At 38.8% G+C, this 18,862-nt stretch overlaps 1 protein-coding gene across 1 annotated transcript in view; it reads left to right on the forward strand.

The window, feature by feature from the left end:
• Positions 1-13,642: 13,642 nt before the first annotated feature.
• Pkhd1 (PKHD1 ciliary IPT domain containing fibrocystin/polyductin) overlaps positions 13,643-18,862 on the forward strand; it is a 429,388-nt gene continuing 424,168 nt past the window's right edge. Inside the window, exons 1-4 of the mRNA XM_076860094.2 lie at positions 13,643-13,697; positions 15,250-15,327; positions 15,949-16,093; positions 18,427-18,535. Of these exons, the coding sequence (XP_076716209.2) occupies positions 13,643-13,697; positions 15,250-15,327; positions 15,949-16,093; positions 18,427-18,535 (387 nt within the window). The remainder of the gene's footprint in view (positions 13,698-15,249; positions 15,328-15,948; positions 16,094-18,426; positions 18,536-18,862) is intronic.

The following is an 18,862-nucleotide window of genomic DNA, read 5'->3' on the forward strand; positions in this document are numbered from 1 at the left end:
ATGCTGGTCAAGAGTTGGTGAGGCTGGTTGAGGGATACAGGAAATGGAGCTCAAAGGAATGGTGAGATGCAGCCCAAAGGTGAGTGTGGGCCCAGGGGCAGGGGGACCAGCCAATGCACCATTATTCAGAAGTGACTGGGAAGGGTCCACACCAGTTCTCAGTTAGTGAATCTGCAACCAGAGACTGATGGACAAAAAGAACAAGTTTTGAAGACTGAGGAGGACAGAGTCTGAAACTCTAGATGAGGGGCCTTCAATCTTCAACTCGGGTTGAGAGGGAGCAGGATCAGATCAGATCATATTTTTCTTTTTTTTGGTAAATTATCTGTTCTCCATGTGTATCAACCTCTCTTAGAAATATTGTATAAGTTGATTTTATCCATAAAAATACAGATCTTCTGTTTCTATTTACTCTACTGGTGTCTGTAAGGCTCATGGCAGTTCATCTACTGAATTTGACCCCAGAAATCTTGGATACAGCATGGGCTGTGGTTTGGGCCTCAATACAGCACCAATGAACTCTGATGTCTATAATCTTCAATGTTGTGTTACAGGGTCTCCCAAGGCTAGCTGATCCATCTGCAGTTCTGAAGCTTTATTTTGCAGGCTTTCAATATGCAGTTTCAGTCATACTTTTGTATTTCCATTCCTGTCAAGAAAACATAGTCCTCTTTTCTCTCCATCTATAGAAATCTCACTTATCCTTCTGTGTCTCCTTCAAATGTCAGCTCCTTTAAAGAGCTTCCCAATAATCTCCAAGCAGAGTGACCACTACTTCCTCTGATTTTGTCATTTGTCCCCCTTCTGTAACACTTCCCCTGTCCTGCTATATGTGGCTTTGTTTGTAATTGTTAATTTTTTTTTCAACTAGATTGAAAGTTTCTTGAGGGCAGAGGCTACATAGTGACTTCCTAGCGACTGGTGTAGCATCCTAGGTGCCCAACCAATGTTTGCTTTTTTGTTTAATTGGATTACATTAAAATCAAGTGTTCTCTGCCTCCACCCCGCACCTCTGTGGGCCCTAGAACATTCACAGAGTCTCCACTAACCAGACTGTCTGTGTGGGAAATGGGATTCACAATAAACCAAAATGAGTTAAGCAGAAAAATCTGATGAGATCACAAAAGATGAGCGGTTGGAAGCTCAACAGCCTACATATCCAGCAGGTGGACATGAACTATGTGGTCACATAGGGCTTTACGGAAGCAGCAGAGAAGTTTTGCATGGAATCTGGGATTGAATCCAGTGTGGATTTAAAAACTCTTAATGAGTGAATCTGGAGAGGATTCTGGAGGGTCAGATTCCGGAGACCATGGCGTGGATCAACAGCCTCCACCTGGAGTTCTTGGACACAAACATATACCCTTTACTTTCATCTGCAGATTTAGAGTGAAGTTGACCAAGCTGTTCCAGATTATGAAAACCACCAATCAACACTGAAGCTGGTAAAATTACTGAAACTGCTACTTTGGGCTCAGAGTGAGCTGGACCAAAATAAAATATCTCCTAAATGACAGAATTTAGCAAAGGTGTGATCGAGGAGCCCAAATAGAGCCTGTACAGGCCAACCCCTCTCAGTCCCATTGCATGGGACTCACCTTCCCTCATTGTGAAAGATTTTCATTGCAGTAGGTTAATAAGGAATAGATAGATAAATTAGGAAAGTTGTAAGTTGTAAAATTATGCCAAGCCATCTGTCATGTTGATTATGAATGAAACACTGTGCTCAGATGTTAGTATTTTATTATTACATGGTTGAGATTTTTGATTTTGTACTTTATTTATTTTGTGGGGGGACTCAGCATCTTTCTTAAAAGGAAAATGTCCCTTTTAAGTGCTGGAAACCCTACAGTGAAGAGCGCCCTCTGGGAAGGCTGGCTGGCTGTGCACATGGCGTGTCATGAGCATCTGGACACCACCTGTCCACATGTTAGGGTGTTCCTGTGCCTGGCTACCACGGGGTGCTGGGTGCCTTGGGCTGTAGATTAAACCCAGGCCTCCCCTGGAGGGACTCGAAGAGCACCCCTCATTCTTGCTTTCTGCGAGCTTGTAGAAAGATACACAATACATTTGTTAATCTTCCTAAGTCTTGTTGGGCCTTCCGCTTCAAGTTTTTCCTGGCTCCTTGTTTTTCATTTGTTTTTTTTTTTCTTCCATAGGAAAGAATGTACAAATTTATAAATGTTAATTCAAAGATGGCTTTTGTGTGAGGCTAAAATAAAAAAAAAATTAAATGTTCTCATTTTCCATGTTCTGTTTCTTTTTTAAATGATAAACCAATGCATTCAATTAATGATGACAAGGGGTGAGTTGTGGGATCAGTTCTTTAGAATCATGTTAGCATATGCTAATTATAGGATTGGTTCTTTAGGACCATTGCTAAGTGCATCTGTGCTGGGGTCTCTGGGGCTGAGGAAGAGAGGTTTCCTTTTAAGTCATCTATCTTCTCTACATTGCATCTAAGGCTCCCAATACATTGGTGCCCATTCAGCCCATACAGCAGATGCATATATCAGTTATGGCTGCAATAACACAATGAATCAATAATCCAGAGACTTGATTGCTAGACATGCAATGCTAAGCACTGTGACTTTTGAAGAGCTTCCTAATATTTCTTGGTGCTACAAGAAAGTGGCGCCTGTAAAGTGGTACAACAACTTACTGGACTGTATTAAGGATCACATGAGTTAATATATCAAAAAAAAAAAAAGAAAAGAAAAACTTAGAGAAAGCAAAACTACCTTATAAAATAAAAAGTCTCAACCATGTAATAATAAAATACTGATATCTGAGCACAGTGTTTCATTCATAATCAACATGATAGATGGCTTGGCATAATTTTACAACTTAGAACTTTCCTAATTTATCTAGCTATTCATTATTTTGCTGAGCATCTATATTGCATCATATAAGATGTAGCAAAATTAAAAGGTTAATCTAGTATATGGTGAGACTGGCCACCTGAGAAGGCTGTTTGGCTCTCATTTAGGTCCTTCCCCATGCTGAACTCTTCCTGAGCCAATTGCCCAAGTTCATGATGAAGCCCAATTCAGAAATCTGCTTCACCAGGATAACTAGAGAGATCTATGATTTATCTCTCTCTAGTGATCACCAATTTCTAAAAAAATGACTGTTTTCTTCCACTGCTCATTAGTTTGTGATCTGGGAGATCCTGGCTAGTATGTCTTTCCCATTATAGCTGCATCTGAGAACCAAACTGTAATCAGGTATTGCTTAGTGGTATGGGATCAGAAGTAACAAGTAATTATTTGATTTGAATATTCAAGGACATCCAGCTTATGGATCCAGTACAACCTCTTCCATAAAAGGATGGCACACTTAAATGGTATCAGACTGTGCTCGTTCTCAAGCTCAAGGATACCCTTCACTAGTAGGGTGGTCTTTTAACCGTGTGTAAAATAGATACTGGTAGAGCCTACCTGGTAGGGTAGGTGTGAAAAATAAATGAAAAGTTAACATATAGGTCAGGAAAGGCTAGTAATTATTAACTATGTACATTGAATATCTCATACGAGTATGCCTGGTCACATTTATTCACTCATTCATCCAACAGACATTTACTGAGTATCTACTATGTGCTAGCTCCTGTGAGCAACGTGGACACTTTCCCTGTGATGCTGGAGCCTATTCAGCTTTATTTAAATAACCCTGGGAGATGGATGATCTGATTTGGTATTGGTGATAGTGGGGAAGTCTTTAAGATGTTGAGTATCTGACACATTTTTGTCCTTAGCCTTCATTAACAGCAGCCAAACAAGACATCGCTGCTTTTTTTCTGATTTTTTAAATGATTTTTAAAAATTTATTTATTTTGCATCACAATTCTTAATACACCATTATACAGTAATTTATCATATCTCTAATTATATATAAGGTACGTTGACACCAAATTCACATCTTGATTTTTTTCTGATTTTAAGTGAGACAGATTCATATGGATGGACAGGTAGACCCCATATTTTAATGAAATAATGGACAAAGAATTTGTAGCCAGTTTTTAAAAACTATCACACCACTCAGCATCATAAACAGGCTATCTGAAGAGTTTGCTATGTTGTGTTAGTTTTATAGGAAATTTTGATCTGCCACTTGATGTTTTCATTATTTAAGTGTGAAGGCAATCTTGCTTCTAGAGTTTTAGCGTTCCTTCACTTTTGTTGTTTACATGTTCCACACATCAGATACTGGAGTTTGTGTTGTTTTATTAACTGTGCAACAGTTGCCAGAAAAGGGGCAAACATTTGGTTTTAGTATCTTTTTTGCTGCTGTGAGTAAAAGACCCCATCAGAACAATTTTAGAGGAGGAAGAGTGTATTTGGGGCTCATGGTTTCAGAGGTCTCAGTCCATAGAGAGCTGGCTTCATTCCTCAGGGCTCCAGGTGAGGCAGAACATCATGGTGGAAGACTGTGGTAGAGGGAAGCAGCTTACATGATGACCAGGAAGCAAAGAGATAGAGGCTCTACCAGTCAGATACAAGGTATCTACCCCAAAGCCACATCCCCAATGCCTATCTCCTTCAGTTATATCCTAACACCTTCAGTTACCACTCTGTTAATCCCCATTAGGGGATTAATTCAATGATTGGGTTAAGGCTCTCATAACCCAGTCATTTCTCCTCTGAAACTTATTTCATCATCTTATACATGAACTTTTGGGGAACACCTAACATCCAAACCATAACACATTTCTTCCATTTTAAAATAATTTCTTCTAAGATATAAAATTGACAGTGTAATAACATTCTGTTCCTAAAGCAAGTATTCCACTGGGCTGCAGAAATGTATGACTTCAATGTCACTCATAATTTTAAAACTAACTGTGAGATATACTTCCAAAATCTCAGTTGGGCTTCCAGACCTCAGACAGTAACATGGTATTAAACTAGAAAAAAAATTAATTGCTTTCGTGTTGTTGCTCCCTGCTGGTATGATTTATTTTAAATTCTTCTGAACCCAGAGAAAAGGAGCTATACTGTAATTCAGAAACTGACACATGTTGTTTTGCTCACATCTCTCACAGATGCTTCAAATTCAAAGAAAAGAAGAATTCTGTGGTTTGGGAAACACTGGCTATTGCAACATCCATTTTATCTGTTGTGGCAGGAATTGAGTTACTACACATAAGTGAATTCTGTGAACAACTGAGGTCTACCAGCCTTGGGTGCCAAGTGTTTTAGCAAATGCTTATTTCTTTCTGGCATAAGATCTGTCTAAATATATCACACTTTTTATTTTTTTATTTTTTATAGAGTTAGGGTGATCAACCATCATGGCTTGCCTGGGACTTTCCCTGTTTCAGCATTAAATGTCCCAAGTCCTGGGAAATCTCCTAGGCTTAAGCAAATTGGGACAGCTGGTCAATTTACAGATAGATGTCAACTTGACTGCATGACTTTCTGATGACCCTATGCCATTTGTATGAACTTGCTGTGTTGAATATTATAACCCAATGACACCCTCAGGATGACTGAGGTATATGGTACCATATTGCATCTGACTACCCGATGCTACAACAGCCAGGCAGCTCTGCTTGTCTGAGAGATGATACTCTCTACGTGCACGGGCTTCATAAGCTTTCCCTCTGTGTTACCCAGTTTCCTTGTTGGACTTAAGGACTCTCATCAGGAGTGTGGAGGTCACTGCTGTTTGCCTTCTGGATAAGTGAGGTTGTTGTTATCAAAATACATTAATGAGCAAAAGGACTTAGGGCAGAGGTCATTTTCTTCTGAATAATTTACTTACTGAGAAAGAAAACTTGTCAAAGAAAGCATGAAGGAAATATTTTGCCTATAGCTTAACCCTCTGGTAGAAAAGATTCATTTTTCATCCAAATTTGAGTCTATGTATTTATTATTCTTGAGAATCTAGTTTAATCAGAAATACAATATTACCCCAGAAGAAAGGTAATCACTTTAATTTGGCTTCTCTATGAAAAGGGGAGACCTAGAGACTTGAGGAAAAGAAAGAAGCATGAGTTGGGTCAGTTCTAGAGAGGTAAAAGGGGAATCTCCTGAGGAGGAGTCTGATGACATAGAAAATGCAAGGGTCTAGCTGCTGCGTGTCTCACAAGAGATGTACCTGCAGAGCAGAAAGAGCTTTCTCCAGAGTCCTCTTGCCCAGGGAAGTTTTTACTTGGAAGGGCCATGTTAGTGTCCTGCTGTCTTGATGACCTACTTGCTTTCTACAGAAATAAGTGTACAACTTGCAGAGAATGAAATACAAGAAAATGAGAAAGCAGGAGAAATGAAAGTGCATGGAACATACTTAGTTTGATTCGCTACCCCTGTCCATTCTGGAGTGCCTTTTCTCAAATGAATCCATGATTCCATTTTATTGTGTGTTGACTCAAAATAAGGTACAATGCAATATATTTTGGGGTCAAGGAGAAAAAGATAATTCTTTTCCTGAAGAAATACACCTCTGCTCCATGTATGTATAATATGTCAAAATATACTCTATTGTCATGTATAAACAAAAAGAACAAACAAAAAACAGCAATGTACATCTGAACTTGAAAATATTGTGTTAAGTGAAATAAGTCAAACTTGGAGAGTAAAGGATCATATCATTTCTCTTATATATGGAAGCTAGGGAGGAAAAGAAAGGTGTATGTGTGGGATCTCATGAAAATTGAGGAAAGGGGCCAGAGAGAGGGAAGAGGGAAGGGAAAAGAGAAATAATGGGGGCTGATATTGACTAAATTACATTATTATATCATGTACATGTACATATATGCAACAATGAATTTCACCATTATGCACAATGTGCAATACACATATTTATTTTTTCCTAAAAAAATAAGGGGGAAAAGTAATATGTCATCTAGTTTAGGAATGACATGTATACTTCAAATGCTGCCGGCAACATTACCAGCCTATGCATGCATATGAGGTCACATTTACAGTAGCACCCAAGTTTCATTGACTTTGAAATCTGTATTTGTTCATATGGGAACTTAGCTCGCTCTTAGAGTTTATATATCAGTTAGGAGTCCAGTAGGAAAGAGATGGCACATTTGAGCTACAAAATTAACACCAGGATTATTTCTAAGAGATGTAGTTAAGGTTTAGGAAGAGTAATAGGGATAGTATAGTAAAGGAAACTAGCAACAGTAGGAACTGTTACCATCCTTGGCCTGAAGAGCCAAAGAGGTGAATTGCATCCGAATCTGGCAGGGTGGGGGGAGAGTGAATCTGGCAGGGTGGGGGGAGAGGGAGAGGGAGAGGGAGAGGGAGAAAGTGAGAGCATGGGAGAGATCACTCTATGTAAAAGAGCCCTCTAGTTCCTGTGCATGTCCCCCTGAACTCAGATTATTCTCTAATTTGTGAAGCCAACAAGACACCAAGGAAGCCCCCTGATACAATCCACATCATCACCCTCTTCTGGCACAGAATAGAAAGGGTAGCGAGCAAACTTAAGTAGAGTAGATGTAGAGGAGCAAATGGATGATATCAAGCACATGATTTCAGAGAATTCCTAGATGATGCCTGTCTCGTCCATCCTCTTGTCTCCTGGCTTTCTTTGTTTCCTATCCATGTCCTCCAACGCTATCTGAAGGGTCTTCCCCATTGACACTGCTCCTGGGGCTGAAGTTCTTGCCAATGGTGCACTCTTCCATTGTACCTGTGTTAGTCTGGTTCCTCTCAGAAGCAGATACTAAGACAGGAAATGCTTCTGAGAGAAAATGGAGCTGGAGGGCTCTGGGGGAGCTGTTGATCCTAAGGGAAGGACAGAGGGTGGAAGCATTGCAGTCTGCCATGTGCTCTAAGGAAGGTTCATAAAGATTGTCAGGGAATCTTTTTTTTTTTTAATATTTATTTTTATTTTTTAGTTTTTTAGTTTTCGGCGAACACAACATCTTTGTTTGTATGCGGTGCTGAGGATCGAACCCAGGCCCCACGCATGCGCTACCGCTTGAGCCACATCCCCAGCCCTGTCAGGGAATCTTTAGGCCAATGTTCCTAGCAGAGAAGTCCTAGGTCCTGACTATCCTTGCCATAGTCAGTCCTTGACTGGGAGCAGCCTATAGAAGTGTGTCCTTAGTGAAATAGATAATGAACTTTAGGGTGCAGCAGCAGGCCTGTGATCAATTATGCTTTCTGTAATTGGTGATCTGCAAGGTGCATTCTTACGGCACTCCCGTAGGTCTCCAGGAATTCAGAATAGGGTAGGGATACAAGAGAAAGCCGTGAGAGAATGACCTTCTCCTTTGACTTCTCTGAGTTTGCTTCATGAGCCTAAGCAACAATTTTTTACTGAGAATTTCACAAACAAAAAACGTTTCCTGTGGAATCTTGTCAATGTCTGGGGTGTGCCTGGTTGCTCTCTTTGGAGTGGCTGGGACCATACTCAGAATGCCATCTGGGGAGGATTTGTCTTCTTAATTAAGTCAGAGATGTGACTGCAAGACTTTACTTAGATTTCTGTGTGAGAGAGCCCTTGGGGTGATTAGATGGAAAGTTGGGGCTTGTCTGGAGGCTGGGTTTACATAGCAAACTTAAGTGTGGGTGTACATTTGAGGTCTTGGGGTGATGAGGAAGCTCCTCTGTGACCTCAATCATGTGATATAGAGTCCTATAGTTTCTCTTTCTAGGTTTTTGGGGTCAAAATGACTCCTTTTACCTCATTTCTTTAAGGATAAAGCTTAATTGTTCACCAGGAAGTTCATGGATCACAGAACCTAGAAACCAGAGTCTTAGATATCATTAGAATTCTTTTAGTCAACACTGGAGGGATACATCTCCACATAAGAAAATTGGGGTTCTTCTAAGATGGGACCTTGAAGGATGGGGAAGGGAAAATGGGAAGGTAGATGTATATAGCATGTTACAAATATGCTACAATGAATCTCATTATTCTGTATGATTAATAGGTACTAATAAAAAGAAATGTTAAAAATGGAGTCTTCAAGAATTCAGAATAGTGTTGGGATACAAGAGTGAGAGACAGCTAGGTTGTCAAAAATAATTATAAATGTCTTCTATCGAAAAAATTTATCCTCGGATAGATGGAATTAATTTACGGATTCATTTTTTGGTGGTGCTAGGAATTGAACCCAGGATCTCATGCCTGCTAGGCAAGCACTTTATCACTGAACTACTTTCTCCAGTCCTAATTTATGGAAATCTTTTGCTGAAATAGTGAAAAAGAAAACAACAGTTAAGCCTCAGGAGACCTATAGGGAGACTCTACAATAATAGAGTATACTTATTTGATTATGTTTCTGTTTTCCTTGCCAGGGAGCAAGCACTTTGAAATGGAAGTTGTGTCCCATTTTTTCAAAACAATTTTTGAATGCATTTAAGTGATTCATTAGTATAATTTCTTTTTACAAAAATAAAAAAAAATTAGTAGGTTGAAATCTTTTGTAAATTTGGTCTGTTACCTCCTTTCCATTACCTGTATGGGGGACACACAAATGTAGTTCAAATGATGCTGCTTGACCTGCATTGTAGGGACCCAGAGTAGAAACAGGGTTCATCAGTCAGACAGGCTTTGAGCTTTTACTCTGATGCACATTTGATCAGGACACAGATGATTTAGGCGAGTTATAGACAGGGAGATTTCCTCTCTGCCATCCCAACCTGGCCAAGCACCCTCTCTCTATATTAATGGCTGCAATTGTACAAGAATTCTTTGGCTTATGGCTGGTTGCCAAGGTGTGCTAGACAGGAGAGTTGGTGTAAACTTCTACCTTCCCCAGGACAGTTTCACTGCTCTCAGGGTTGTACTGTACTTTCGTGGATTAAATCTGATCTTGCTGGGGTTGTTCTTCAGATCTATTGATGTTCCTTGAAGGTGGAGATAAGACTATAAAATTCTACCAAAATGATTTCTCTTCCAAAAAGAGAGGGTGGGGAAAGATGAGAATATGTTCTTACTAGGTACCACACAAACAGATGGTGTAAATTGGAACGGATTGTGGGACAAGGATGGAGAAGTCAGATGTAGACTAAGTTAGATAATATTGACCCTTCTAGGTCCACTGGTTCTCTGGTCTTTATCAAGAACATGTAGTGAAAAAGGCACACTTATACATTTCTGGTGGGATTGCAAATTAGTGTAACCACTATGGAAAGCAGTATGGAGATTTCTCAGAGACCTGGGAATGGAACCACCATTTGACCCATTTATCCCATGCCTTGGTTTATAACTAAAGGACTTAAAATCAGCATACTATAGTGACACAGCCACATCAATGTTTATAGCACCTCAATTCACAGTAGCTGGACTATAGAACCAATGTAGGTGTTCCTCAATAGATGAATGGATTAAGAAAATGTGGTATATATACTCAATGAAATATTATTCAGCTTTAAAGAAGAGTGAAATTATGGCATTTGCCAGTAAATGGTTGGAGTTGGAAAATATCATGCTGAGTGAAATAAGCCAATCCCACAAAATCAAAGGCAAAATGTTTTCTCTGATATGTGGTTGCTAATTTACAATAAGATGGGGGGCATTTGGGAACAATAGTGTTACCTTAGATTAGGTAGAGGAAAATGATGGGGAGGGAGTAGAGGGGATGTGGGGATAGGAAAGATAGTAGAATGAAACAGACATTAGTACTGTATATATATGTGACTATATGACCAATATGATTCTGCAACATGTAAACTCGAAAAATAAAATTATATCCCATCTATGTATGATATATCAAAGTGCATAAATGCATTTCTACTGTCATGTATAACTAATTAAAACAAATTTTAAAAAAATAAAAAAAGAAGAGCCAGTCAAACCAATGACTGGGACTTGTGGTCTGGGTCCTACTGGAAAGTGCTGGTGCAAGTCAAGGACTTCTTGATAAAGAAAGCAAAGTAAGAAGAGAGAGTGAAAAGTGAAAAAACTAAATCTGATCTTGCTGGGGTTGTTCCTTTTTACAGAAGGACTCTGGATAAGATACTTCCTCACTCTGCTTCTTTGGGCGTATACCCCCATAGTGAATGTACACTATCACCCCATAGTACAGCATGCCTGAGTCATTCTTTTGAAGACCCAGAGACCATTCATGAATGGGGATCAGACATACATAGGACTTTTTCCTGGGTTTTCTGTTTTGTCACTAACTTTCTGGCAAATTCTGTCAATCACTGAATGCCTGTTTATCTCACTAGGTGGATTTTTTTTTTTTTTAACATTCTTGTCTGGGGCACATGCAGTAAGTGTAGCAAAATGTAAGATTCTTTTTCTTTGGTCTTAATAAAAGGCCCCAAGGGAAAAATCCGAAGTAGCTTGGGTTAATCATTAAACATGCCCTATGGTCAGTTCTGAATTTTCACTCTGGCTCACGTTTGGCCAGGATACAAAGGAGGTAGGTGAGTTACAGTCCAACAGGAGTGAGCTACCTGCATGGTAACTGCAGACTGGGCTCCCACCAGCTCTCACAGTCTTCGGTTCTTGGCAGAGAGAAACAAGATCATTTGGAAAAGAAAGATAAGTTCTCCCTTAAATCACGACAGAAACAGAAAAGGTACTGTTTGATTTAGAGAAATCTCTGCTCTCTGTTTTCTAGGTATTGCATCTCTTGCTAATGTGGTGAGCCAAAGGAAACCAGGAGGGAAGGTCTAGAGTAAGAGTCTGGTAGCTTTGTCTTAGAGGTCCTAGAGGAAGGGAAGCCGAGAGAGGAAGAAAGGAGGAGGAGGGGAAGGGCAGAAGAGAAAAGAGAGTCAAAAAGAGAGGACTTGGCTAAACTCACACTGCTCTCCTCTGTGGATAGAAACTTTCTAGTTAAAAGATTAAGTTTAGGAAGAATTAGTTACATTTATCATTGATATGATTACTCTATTTTAGAGGAAAAGAGATATTTCTGAATGTAAAATTTAAAAAAATCCAGTGTTTAAAAGGTTATCTTCAATGTCTTAAGCTTGGGAGTAGACACTAAAATGAAATATTAAAATAATGCAGCCAGATGGAAAGCAGACTCCTCAGTACTGAGTTTTTATATTGGGTGTAACAAGCAAGTTCTATCCTGTGCTTCTGGACTAAGTAGCAAATATTCCTGAGGACTAATCTCCGTGCAGTAGATGTATTTCTGCAAACTGAATGTTTGTAAATTAAATTCTATTCCAAATATATTTTAAAATGTAAGGAAGTCTGTGTCTTCAAGGAACATCTGGAGAATCCACTTTGAAATTTAAGAACTCCTTTTAGAAATGCAGGTAGCCTTTATCTATATGCCATTTGCTAATGATGAGGGCAGGTACACAAACTTTATCAGTTTTCTTAGCTCCTAGTACAGTGCCCACCATCTAGTGCTCATACAATAAACCTTTACAGTATTGAGTCAAATATAAGTAATTTTATATTTTGGGCTGTTTTAATCAGGCCCAAGTTTACTGCAACTTTGTTGCTGATATTCTTTTTCTGAGATTGTATTGGGAATTTTACTTCTGCTACTCTCAGTGCTTCCTTAAAAATCTAAATTAAATGAACATTTAGAAGTATATGTGTATATTTAGTGCTTTTATTTATTTAGTTTTGAATTTTCAGAAGACCTCAGAGGCACTATCTTCAAGAGAATTTTGTCATTCTCCCTGACTGGGTGCTGGAGAGCAGCTAAGCACCCTCCGTAGGGAAGGCTCTGGGTATTCCCTAAGGCATAAAGGGGTTCAGCCAGGCTTCTATGGATTCTGCCCATCCCACATGGATTTGAAAGCCATTTCTCTCAGATTAGGTAAAACCAGATTTAGGGTATTTGAACATGCATCCATCAATTAGAATTTAGTGGGCTTTGTGTGGGATCTTCACACTAAGGGGTTTGTGGAAACGGGAGACTAGTCCTGGTCTCTTCAAAGAAGATACTGTTACTGTCTAGAAGACAAGGCCCCTGTGGGGTACAACATTGACTGGTCCAGGTTCATAGGACATGAGGTAGAGGCTTGAGGGGAAGGTCAAGGAGACCTAAGGTGGGCCCTGAGCTGGGCCAGGATCTCATACAGCCATGGAGAAGAATTGGGAATCCAGGAAGACACAAGTAGCAGCCAAGACAGACGCTAATGTGTCAAAGTCTTATCTGAGTGTAAGAGAACAGCACAGCTACAGTGCAGGGTTTAAGTTGGAGAGTCATGTAAGACAGAAACAGAAGGTTGGAAGAAGCAAAAGAAAGTCAACCTCTCCATGAAAAAATTTATTGATTAATAATGAGCTAATGAAAGATATTATCATTCACCCAGTTTAAACATGCATGAAATAAGCTAGTGAAACAAGAGAGGCTGAGTGGTGATCATTTTCTCTAAGATTCTTAGATGATTCCTTTCTCCTGAGCTTGGAAAGATGGTGAGTCCCTTTGAAGACACTAGGGCCATATTTATCTCAACTCTTAAACAATTTCTTGCTTCAACACAGCAAAGTGATAATATATAAGCAAAAATGATAATCATTTTTTAAAAATCTGTTTTTAGTTGTTGATGGACCTTTATTGTATTTATTTATGTGAAGTGCTGAGAATTGAACCCAGTGCCTCAGACATGCTAGGCAAGTGCTCTACCACTGAGCTACAGCCCCAGCCCCCAAAATGATAGTCATTTTTAAAATGTTTTTAGAAAGCTATGCTGCTCCAATCAAAACTGAAAATGCTTTTAACGCCTGAGCAATCTTAAGATGATTGACTTCAGTGGACATGATGGCTGGCTGGCTGCTCTCTGTGATGAGTATTGAAGTACTACTTTTGGCAGGTGAGTAGAATGTAATTGAATGGATTATAGATTAGAACTCGTTAGGTAGCCTTGGGAATTATTAATAATAAAAGATTATTTTGATTGTACATCATAAATATATATAATTTTTACTTGAAAATTGAAGACAAATTAAAAGTATTATTTTGGAAGGAGGTGTTGAAGAATCTGCTTCTGGGTTTAAATTTTTGTTGAATATTTTTTTTCTGATTTATATCTGAGGTTATATACTAAATTGTTATGAACTTTTAATGGCCAGTTCAATAATAAATTTTAACCTTCCTTTTGTAACTCCTTTTAGAGCTACATGATGTAATTATTTTTAGATTTTTCTGCTCCACCTTCCCTAATGAAGTAACTTTTGTTGTCTTAGTGATTAATGACTGCTTATGTTAAAATCTCCTTTTCTAAATCATGTCTCCAACTTTCTCTGTGAAATTTGGTCATCCATGGTCTGATTTGGCTGGGGTTGCCATGATGGTTATGCTGATATAATGGCTCCCCACTATCCTCAGGTGTTCAGTGTGTTACCTGCATGACTGATGGTACATGGAAGGCCTGTGCCAGCCGCAGGTAGCATGGCTTAGATTATTTTTTAATATTTCTGACATGGAAATGAAAGCATGTTCTACATAACAGTTTCCTGCCTCTTTATCTCATTGAGGAACTGAGTGATTTTTGCTGGTTTCCGTGAAGTGCCTTTACCTGTGGCAAGACCTGAACAGAATCATCAACACAGATGGAGGGATTTATTAGGATCAGACTCAGTTGATGGTCTGTATGGGAAAACCAATTTAGCCTAGCATGTGAAGTCCATACTGATTTTTGAAAAGGAAATTCCAGTGATGAACCATGCTTTAGTCCTTTTCTGAACCATCAAGGCAAAAAACAATAAAACAAAAACAAAAACAACCAATCAATCAAACAAACAAACAAACAAACAAAAACCCCAACAAAACAAAACAAAAAACAATGTAGGGAATTTTGTATTCCATTTGGAAGTCATTCTGAACACATGGAAACTTAGAAGACAGGGAACTAAGCAGGAAAATTGAAGTGTGAACAGCTTCCAGAAGTTTTTCTCATTTCTATGAAGTAGAAATACAAGAAATAAATGGTGATCTTTATACTTAAGTGTGGCCAATTGATTAAAGAGTGGGACAGAGGCGGGAAGTAGTACTGGTTCAATTAGGAACTAAATGTGTCTAAAGGAAGTAGAAATTCACGATTGTCCTGGTAAACACTGGGATTTTGAATGTCTAAAATGAAAGGGATTAATTTTCCATATAACAGGTGTCAGAAGGAGTGTTCTCCAGACCTGGTTAAAATGTAATTCTGGTACAAATATGTAACAATGAATCTCATAATTATATATAATGAAAATGCACCAATACAAAAAGAAGGCATGTAAATTCTGAACCAGAAACTCAGGGGTCGGGGCCCAATGATCTATGCTTTATCAGGCTCTTGTGATGATTTGGATACATGCTAAGTTTTGCTTTAAAATATTGGGGAATAGGACCTTCCACACCATTTTTTCACTTATTTGCAGAACCTTGCCTGAATTTATGTATTGAACCTGAAGAAGGTAGCCTTGCAGGGGGAACATGGATCACAGTCATTTTTGATGGTAGGTTTGGGTTTTCTCTTTATTGACCAAGAGTCCTAAGGAATATAAATTCTTGCTTTCTTGTCTAAAGGCAGGTAAAGGAGCTCGTGAAGGAAACAGGTGGATCCACTTCTGTCTTTGCAGATGCTCACTGGCTAATGTCACAGGGGATATTAGGGAGCACATCTCACCATTGCACATTGAAGCTCACTTTCCTGTTCTAGGCTGTGGGATGGAAGGGAACTCTTAAAGAGACTATATGAAAGTGCATATCATAGTCCTTGGCAATGCTTCCCTTGATAATCTAGGTTATCTTCCTCACAGGCAACTCTATCATTGAGAGCTTCTAAACAATGTGCTTAGCATGACTCTTTCTAGCAAAGTACAGAGTAACTTTGTGGGTTGACAATTATTTTGCAGATTTAGGCATACCTGAAGAAAGAAGGCTTTTTAAAAAAAATCAGCTCATAAATGAGAGAACTACTCCTTTTTATAGCAGGCACAAATGCCTTTGGAGATGAGTATTGATTTGCTCCTTAGGCAAACTGGGTGTCTTAGATTGCCCCCAAGTGGCCACTTTTCTCTTTGCCCTATGTGGATTGTCACTGCTCAGCCTAGATTTCCCCTTTACCTTGAGTTTAGGTTTGGAGCCAGGTGTCCTTTACCCCTCCAATGGCTCTCAGCTGGAGATACACCTGGTGAACATGGCTGTGCCTGCATTGAGGAGCATCCCCTGTGACGTCTCTCCTGTCTTCTTGAATTTCCCCGTGGTGACATGCCGTACCAGGTATACCTGTCTAGAATAAGGCCAGAAAGGTTCAGTGGGTTTTGAAGACATATTACAACAATTCTGCTGTGACCACAATTATCAGCTATAGCTTTCAGAAAAGTTCTGCGTGAATACGGTTCTTACATGTTCCTATCAGGGCTCTAGGACTTAAGGGAAGATGAGAGAATGGGGAAGAATTTTGAGATATTTATAAGAGAAACTGGATCATTGTTTCATTTGTTTAGTTTACAAGGAATTCTATTGCTATAAAGATTTCAACAAATGCACCACTTTGGATTCTAAAGTACTCATCACTTGGAATAGACATAATTATAATGATTGTGCATAAATACAGGAAGGAATTTTTGCTTTGGGTTCAGTTGGTTGCTCAGTTTGATATTCTATTTAGGAAATATTTGTATGGAATTCCAGGTAATCTATTGTTCTTCTCAAATTTTTGTTGGCCTATGAAGATTATAGTAGTTCATTCCTTCTTTTTGTATATCTTAGTGGTGCTTCATGAAAAGAATCATTGGCTCAAGGAAAGAACATTGTCATTTCATTTTGTCTTCTGTTCCTTCTTTCAGAAAGACTCCCATCTTCCATTTTCTTCTATTGAAATTCAACAACCAGAGTATAAATGCCACCTCTTTCCTGGCCGTCCAGCTCAGTGTCATCTTTCCCTTCCTTGACAGGAGCCAAAGGATCCCTTTTTAGTGATCCACCTGCAGGATGCACGTGTGCACACACACTCTTTTGTGCAACTCATCATGCTGTACACAAAATCAAAGCATGTGTTGCCTTGTGGCCCTGTTTCCTCTGCCTTGTGCTTCTGATGACACTTAGGTCAGTTGCCCACATGTCAGATTCATCATCATAGAATTAAGTGATGATTAATGATGGTGCATAAACCCAAACTTCGTCTAGGGGATGTGTTTAATTTCACAATCATCATCTTTGGGTGCCTTGCACAATATTTTACGTGTAGAAAATGCTCATCAGATGTATGTTGAATGAATTTCTTTATAGCACTAGTAATGACTTATAAATTGAGATCATTTTTCCTTAGATTTTTATGGAGTATTTGGTCATAACCTTCCTGCAAGTACTTGCCATGAAAAAGCCAAAGCTTTATATGTCTTTATATGTCCAAAGGTTTATATGTCTGATCTCCTCAATCCCAACATACCAATAATTTTAGGATGCATCGTTGATTTTGTGTCACCTTTTTAGAAAACAAATATGCCCCCTTTCTTATACTCATTGGTTGGAAAATAAATATAAAATTCAGTTAACATTCAAGTGTGAAAAATGTAATTTGTCATCACTGAAATGCTATTCTATTCAGTATCATGAAATGATATACTTGCTTTCACTGGGCAGTCATTGTAGCATCGAAATCAGTACTGGCCAAACAAAATATAATGTGGACAAAAATATAATTTAAAAGTTTCTAGTAGCCTCATTAAAGTTAAAAGAAACAAACAAAATTAAATTTAATATTTTATTTAGCCCGATATATACAAAATATTATTTCAACATGTGATCTCAATATGTCATTGAGATATTTTATACTCATGGTGTATCTTAATCGAGACCACCCACATTTCAGATGCTCAGTTAAGCATACAAGGCTGGGGTGAATACAATGAACAATTCAGATTTAAACATTTAAGATTGTGCTAAAGATTTTTTTGGGGGAGGTTTGGCAAGGAGGAATTTCTTGACTGTAACTTCCTTTTGTTCACCATGTTCCCCTTCTTTCAAAAAACCATGTAGATGGCAGCCTTGAAGGGGCAAAGAAGCCACAATGGTATTTCTGCAAAAAAGGTCCAGGACCCTCTGTCAGGTTCATGAGATGTGTGTGGGCTGCTGCAATGATTATGAAGCCAAGGTTTTTTTTTTTTTTTTTTTTGGGCACAAGTAAGATCAATGCCTTTTATCAGTTTGTCTGGGATTCAAGCCCCACTTTACCTGAACATTTGGTGTTTATACACATGTCTCAATCCACATGGGACTGTCAGATTTTTTAAAAAATGGAAACTGGAAATAGATTATCAAAATTCCTTCCAACTCTTAAAAACCTATGAACCCATAATTCTAAGAAACAGGACATTTATTAATTCAATAACTTTCCATAGGCACAAAAAATTATAACTCCTTTTGCTGAAGGATGTGGTGTTTAAGGTATGGTGATTCTGAGTGGACCAGGGGGTGAAATGTGACATAAAACCATGTTTGCTTAGCTATGTTTCTCTGGTGTGGGATGACGTTTGAAGTGGTTATGTGAGCTGCTTGCTTTGGAAATTCTTGGTTTCTGATTCATAAGAATTTGCACTTTTTGCCCTCAGATCTCTGCCATCCAAAGCTCATGAGGGTCTGTATTCCCTGGAAGTGTGCTCTGGGGGACAGGAGGTGGGCAGCCCAAGTTCAAGACCACAAGACAGCTGTACTTTCAAGGTGGGTTCTAAGGGTAGAAGATATGTGTCTGCCTAGTCTGAAGGTGTGCATGTGTTATCAACAAGCAAGTTATAGATCAGCCAGAGTCTGCTTTGACAGAATAAAAAGAAAGGTGAATGGTATTTATGGGGTTTCTAATGAAAGGTTAGTATGTCAGCATCCAGCTCTGTACTTTTTGTACACAGTGTAATGCTCATAACAATTTTCTGAGGTGGCCATTTTTATCTGTTTTTAGAGATGACCAACCTGAGGCTTAGGGAGTTTAAATAATTTGCTTATGTCACCCAGGTAATAAATGGAAGAACCAAGATTTGAACCTGCATCTAA

This window comes from Callospermophilus lateralis, chromosome 6 (assembly GCF_048772815.1).
Source record: "Callospermophilus lateralis isolate mCalLat2 chromosome 6, mCalLat2.hap1, whole genome shotgun sequence".
In the NCBI taxonomy this organism is placed as follows: domain Eukaryota; kingdom Metazoa; phylum Chordata; class Mammalia; order Rodentia; family Sciuridae; genus Callospermophilus; species Callospermophilus lateralis.